At 36.8% G+C, this 7,047-nt stretch overlaps 1 protein-coding gene across 1 annotated transcript in view; it reads right to left on the reverse strand.

Annotated features, from left to right (window-relative positions):
• LOC106880889 (TBC1 domain family member 7) overlaps nt 1–7,047 on the reverse strand; it is a 16,374-nt gene that overhangs the window by 909 nt on the left and 8,418 nt on the right. The window contains exons 2-5 of the mRNA XM_014931042.2: nt 3,148–3,332; nt 2,204–2,344; nt 824–969; nt 280–409 (exon numbers count right to left, since the gene is read on the reverse strand). Coding sequence (XP_014786528.1) covers nt 280–409; nt 824–969; nt 2,204–2,344; nt 3,148–3,332 — 602 coding nt within the window. The remainder of the gene's footprint in view (nt 1–279; nt 410–823; nt 970–2,203; nt 2,345–3,147; nt 3,333–7,047) is intronic.

Raw genomic sequence — 7,047 nt, forward strand, 5'->3', positions numbered from 1 at the left:
TAGGTTCCAGATTCCAATACAATAACCAAGTTCAACAGAAGACATCTGAAGAAGGCTGGAGTACGCAACAGCCAAAGCATAGTGAAAGCAATAATCAAGATGAGGACTCAAGTCAGACAAACATAAGCAATATACATAATACAGATTCTTCATCTCAGAAACATAGAATCGTAGAATCCATAATTAATCTATAATTGATTCAAAATTTCTAGAGACAACAATAAAATAAAATTAGAAAAAGAAAACTCTCCACCTCCAGAAAAATTGGTAATGGCTTACCTTTTTGAAATATTCTGAGGCTTCTTGAGAATTTTTCATATTTAATAAAGGCTGTTGGAATATGATGAAGATAGAAACAGCAACATAGACAAGGACCATACATCGACCACCAATCACTTTATCCCATATCCTGTTCAATAAAAAATTTCAAGAGAAACATAAACGGTGTGTATAGCAAAGAATGAAATAATAATAGTAATCATAATAAAACATAATGATTTTTTTGGACTTTCCAGTACATACACCCAGGACTATTTAAGCTAAAAAGCTACCCCGATACTGCTAGCCTTGGTTTCGAATTTTGTCCCAAGGCTAGCAGTATCGGGGTAGGAGTAAGTCGATTTCTTCAACCCCCAGTGCTCAACTGGTACTTATTTTATCAACCTCAAAATGATGAGAAGCAAAGTCAACTTTCGTGGAATTTAAACTTGGACTGTAAAGACATGAAATGTCACAAAACATTTTGTCCAGCATTCTACTGATTCTGGCAGCTTGCCACCTTTAATAATAATCATAATAATAATATAAGAAATTAATAGCATACCGTTCAAATGAAGACTCCGGTAAAACTCCAGCAAAACAAGACTGGAACCATTCTGATAATGGAATAGCAATACTCTGTTCTTGTAATAATTCACACAACTTAGGATTGGCCTCTTCAAGTTTCAGGTAATATAAGACTGCATCAGGCTGTAAAGAGTAAAAATATTTCCCTTGGGCTGGTTCTTGGATGGAATTGAATTTTATATTTTACATTCAGTTGAATTTTACATTCAACAATGAAATATGGACACTGATAAAGAAATGATCAAGTGGGCTAGATGGATGCTTCGAATGAATGCCTTTATCAAGACCTGCCGAAAGTTAACGAGAAGATCAAGCAAAGACGGCTGTGACTATCTGGTCACTGTGTGTGCCACCCTGAGCTGGAAGCATCCAAATTAGTCTTGTGGAACCCAATTCATAGTAATGTAAGAACTCTTAAAACATCATCCCACATTGACAACTTGATTGCAGACACTGGACTGGAATGTATCCAGGACATCAAGGCAGTGATGATGGACTGAGAAGTGTGACAGGTGGACTTTGTTGCTGCCGCCTGGGCTGGAACCCAGCCATAATAATAAATAATAATTCAACATTTATACAAGATAAAACTAGGTAGGTTAACCCAAAAGCATCCACATTATTCAGTCAAAAGTAATACTCATTTATTCTGTTGTGTATTAATCATGCATAACATTGTAGCCATGAGATTTTGAAGAGGTAACTGTTAAATTTCAGAATGATAAAGTAGGGTTGGCACGAGAAGCTAGATCCGGCCAGTTTGATCATAAAACATGTAGAATATTTTGACCAGAAAGAGCTGCTTTAAAAGCTAAAAGGTTAAAAAAAATTTCTTTTTTTTCGCAATTTTAAATGCATTTTATACTTCAGCAAAAATGGGATAGTTTTTGTTTGAGAATGATTTTTTTTTTTTCAATTAGAAGCACATTTTAACACTAAATACCTAACTGTGAATAAGAAGTTAGAACTAGCAACCAGCCACAAAACTCTAGCAAGAAGAGCATTGTCTCTATTCAGAGGTATAACACCATAGCTAAATGTAGTAATCCAATGTAACCTTATAACCATTGAATTTCTCTAAATACAAAAAATGTTCAACCATAAATCATCATCATCGACATTATTATTATAATGTCCATTTTTCCATGCTTGCATCAGTCAGACGGAATTCATTAAGACAGAATTTCTATGGCCAGATGCCCTTCCTGTCATCAACTCTCATCTGTTTCCAGGTCAACTCGATCAATCTGAGCTGATTTGGGGTTGGGGACGGTGTGGTGCGGAGTTACCTCAAACAACAACAAACAGCAAAATCCAAAACAATGGGAAACGAGATCAGGTTTTGAATGAATCTTACCAGCAATTCTAATTGGTCTGTGCATTTTTGGACATGTCGATAGAACTGTGCAGTTATCCAAAATTGATCAATTGGATCATTAGTTAAATTAATCACAGCAGAGGACATGGAGCAGAATGTTCTATTTTGCAAAGGAATCATCTAAAATGACAAAGGTTAAAGCAATTATTTAAAGACACAAAATCAAAAAGTAAAATATGTGACAAATTAGTCTTCAAATTCAAATATTTATTGTATTGGATTCTTAGAAAAATTGGTTTTATTTCTGGTGTGGGTGGGGTGGGAGTTTCCCATGTACATATAAACTGGCCAGATCCAGCCAAAATATTCTTCCTGTTTTATGTTCAAAGTGGCCAGATCCAGCCTTTCACACCTACCCTACAATGTTAGCTTAAAAAATATATGGTCACTTAATCAAAATCTCAAAGCTATGAGATAATGCAGGATAAATTCAAAACGATGTGAATAAATATGCTTTACATTTGACAGAATAATCGTAATTCTAAAGGGTTAATCTTTTCTAATGTTATTTGCTTTATATTTTGCAGCTCTATTCTTCCTCTACCATTTTTGTTTATCACTTTTGGCAACAATCACACTCGGACGGTGCTCTTAGCGCTCCACTGGTATGGGTGCCATCACGATTTTGCTTTCAATTGCTCCAACAGGTCTTCGCAAGCCGAGTTTAGTGTCCAATGAAGGAGACGTTGGTATGTGATTGTTTATTTTTAGAAGACATTGTAGGGTAGCTTCAAGAGGCCAGATGTGGTCAGTTTGAACACAAATAAAACAGATGGAATATTTGGGCCAGATATGGCTGGTTAAAATGATAAAGGGTTAAATCTGATATGAGGGTGGTACTTGCTGTTAGCATCATGTGAAACAATTTCATAAGGTACATGTATAAAATGTTAATGGCTGTATACTAAAAAGAATTTTTTTACCAGGTTTTTGTCTTCCAAAGGCAAAAGGTTTTCATTCAACAAATGCATTTTCAGGTATACTTCAGGTAATGGAGTTGAATCATCTACCCTTTCCATTACCCTCAAAGCATCGAAGAGATTTGTGTAGGTTTGTCTTCGAGCATCTTGAGCATATTTATGAAGGGATCGCTCTGCTGGCCACACACCTGGAATTAAGAATCAGAATACATGATAATATTACCATAAATGTGACTGGAATCAGTTGTTAATACATGAACCTGTTTAGTTTCACCTGAGTTTGTATACATTATAAATAGTTATAAGCTGCTAATCTCTCCAGGGAGCTAAAGTGGATACATGTCTATGATGAAGGTCCATGATTAATAGAAGTTAGTTAAGTCCAGTGTTGGATTAACCATTAAGCAAAATAAGAACATGTTTAAGACATCAAGGAAAGCAGGGCACCACAGAAATGGTAAATGGTTTACGGCACAAAAGAAATGGTGTCATAGTGAGGATGTGATCAAAGACTTGGCAATTAAAAAAAGTACGAAACTTTTCAAATATAAATGAAGTGGAAAAACACAAAAATAAATATTATTCTCCAACTTATTGTTAGTTTTGTTTCAGTTTGAAAAATAAAAATTTATTTTATGATTTATTATTGTTTATATTTTGAATTGCATATACATGGGGGTGCCCAAACCTTTGTAAGTGCTTAGGGCTTCTATGGGTCATAATGTGGCCCTGGTCAAACCCCACTTTTCCTGCCCATTGAAGCAAGTAGTGTAAACAGTGTGTTTGCTTTTCACAGCAAGGCTAAAAATCTAATCTTTATCAAAAAAAAAAAAAAAAGATTTACTTATACATTCCAAAATATTCTCTCTAAGCATGTTGATATATAAATAGGTGCGTCCTGAAAAAGGTGCACTTTTAATCTTATATGATCTACTGACCTAATTAAATAACTTTAGCCAACACATCACAGCACATAATATATATCATCAATGTAAATGCAGAAAGCTGGCAGAACCATTAGCAAGCCCAGGGAAATACTTTGTGGTATTTTATCTGCCCCTATGCTCTGAGTTCAAATTCCACTGTGGTTGAATTTGTCCTTTCAGAATTGATAAAATAAGCACTAGTTGAACAGGGAAGTCAATGTAATCAACTTACCCTGCTCCTGCAAAATTGCCAGTCTTATACTAAAGTGTGAAACCAATATATGTTCAGACTACTCTGTCAAATGTAATGCTTGTTGTTCACATTGTTTTGTTATTAATTAACCGTGCATTAAGGCATCAAGCTGGCAGAAACATTAGCATGATGGGGCAAAATGCTTAGTGGCATTTCGTCCGTCTTTATTTTCTGAGTTCAAATTCTGCCGAGGTTGACTTTGCCTTTCATCCTTTCGGGGTCGATGAATTAAGTACCAGTTGCGTACTGGGAGTCAATCTAATCAACTGAGCCCCTCCCCCAAAAATTCAGCATCGGTTGTCAAGCAATGTTGGGGAGGTCAAACACACACACATATACATACATACATATATATATATATATTTATGATGGACTCCTTTCAGTTTCTGTCTACCAAATCCACTCACAAGGCTTTGGTTGACCCGAGGCTATAGTAGAAAACACTTGTCCAAGGTGCCACGTGCCACGCAGTGGGACTGAACCCAAAACCATGTGGTTTGTAAGCAAGCTACTTACCACACAGCTACTCCTACACCTTGTTTAGCAAGTGAGTTGTAATAACCCCACATTCATTTAAGCATACAATCACATAGGTACGTATACAGGTTGAGTGTACAACTCACTAAACAGGTAAAAAGTACAACTCACTGTTTTTTGCCCGTTTTTTTTTTTCTGCTTTTATTTTTGAAATTTCATTTGGCCATCTTAAGATAAACATGGGCATTCAGTTTAAATAAATACACTTTCAGAACAGGGACCAAGTACTTTTCTTCCTCTTTTGTTGATGGAGTAAAATATTTTCATCCCCTTCTTTTTTTTATTTTTTATTAACAAAAGCACTCAATACACGTTGTACGGTGTATTCATTTATTAATAGAAACCAAATTTTTATTGCTCGTGACTGGACTTGAGCATTATATTTTTGGCATCACTGCAATCATCAGACCTGAGGTATGAGTCACATGGAAAAGTAATTCAGTCCACACACACACACACACACACACACTTATTTTATCTTTTACTTGTTTCAGTCATTAGACAGCAGCCATGCAGGGGCACTGCCCTGAATTTTTGTTGACTGAATGAACCCTAATATTTATTTTCTTTTTAAAGACTGGCATTTATTCTATCAGCTTCTTTTGCTGAACTGCTAAGTTACGGGAGTGTAAAAAACCCAACATCAGTTGTTAAATGGTGGTGGTGGTGGTGGATGGGAGAAACACAGACACAAAGACACACACACACATTCTACCAGTTTTATGTTCAAACTAGCCAGATTTGACCTCTCACACCCACCCGACAATGTCATCCTAGAAATAAATCATCACATCATCGAAATCTGAAAGCTACCAGATACAACATAGTTAATAAATACACATTTCATTGACAGAATACAGAGATCCCCTTCGGTCATGAATGACCATGGGATTGCACCTGGAATGTTACCCTCCGAGGCACAAGTCTGGGCAAGGTTGTTTGTTGAAGGCCAGCAATTGCCCATGCATACTAGCCTCGCCTCCCCTCTCCACTGATGTTATCCAAGGCAAAGGGGCCGATACAGCTTGGCACCTGTGATGTCGCAACTCATTTCTACAGCTGAGTGAATTGGAGCAACGTGAAATAAAGTGTCTTGCTCAAGAACATAACACACAGCCCGGTCCAGGATTCGAACTCACAACCTCATGGTTGTAAGATCGACACTCTAACCACTGAGCCATGCACCTTCACTGACAGAATAATATGAATGCTAAAAGGGTTAAAACAGGGATTCTCAACCATTTTTTTTTTTACCTATGGACTGGGACCCCTTTGATTACTATTTTATTCTGGTGGACCCCATCGCCATTTGATGTTTAAAAACTAGTTTCATAGAAACTCCTTTCAAAATTCCTATTTTGTTCTTCACACATTAACTATGGAAAATGTTAGAGAAAGAAACCTAGCTGTTTCTTGCAATACATACATCTAATGCAAAATTTTTTCAGGGGCCCTTAAAATACTATTGTGGATCCCCAAAATCTAATATGGACCCTAAGGGCCATATGGACCCTGGTTGAAAACCACTGGGTTAAAAGGAAGAAATCGTTGTTTAGACCCAGGTAAGCTCTGATTGAGCAAACACCAAACTGAAGGAATTCCAGTTGTGACCATATATATGTGTGTGTGTGTGTGTGTGTGTGTGTGTGTGTGTGTGTGTGTGTGCGTGCGTGTGTAGGTGTGACTGTGTGGTAAGACACTTCCCAACCATATGACACCTTGGGCAAGTGTCTGCTACTATAGCCACGGACTGACCAAAGCCTTGTGAGTAGATTTGGCAGAGGGAAACTGAAAGAAGCTCGTCGTATACATGTATACGTTTATATATATGTGTGTGTGTGTGTGTCTTTGTGTCTGTGTTTGCACCCCCAACCGGTGTTGGTATGTTTACGTCCCAGTAACTTAGCGGTTCTGCAAAAGAGTCGGACAGAATGAGTACCAGGCTTATAAAAAATAGGTACTGGGGTCGGTACGTACATTCGACTAAAAATTCTTCAACGTTGTTGCTCCAACATGACCGCAGTCTAAAGACTGAAACAAGTAAACAACAAAAGAAGATATCATATATATATATATATACATACATACAGAGTGTCCACAAGGTCTGGGTACATGGAGTAAATAAAATCATAACATAAACAATTAAATATAAGAAATAATAATTTCTTAAAGTATGTATTAATCCCC

Source organism: Octopus bimaculoides, chromosome 11 (genome assembly GCF_001194135.2).
Source record: "Octopus bimaculoides isolate UCB-OBI-ISO-001 chromosome 11, ASM119413v2, whole genome shotgun sequence".
NCBI classification, from domain to species: Eukaryota; Metazoa; Mollusca; class Cephalopoda; order Octopoda; family Octopodidae; genus Octopus; species Octopus bimaculoides.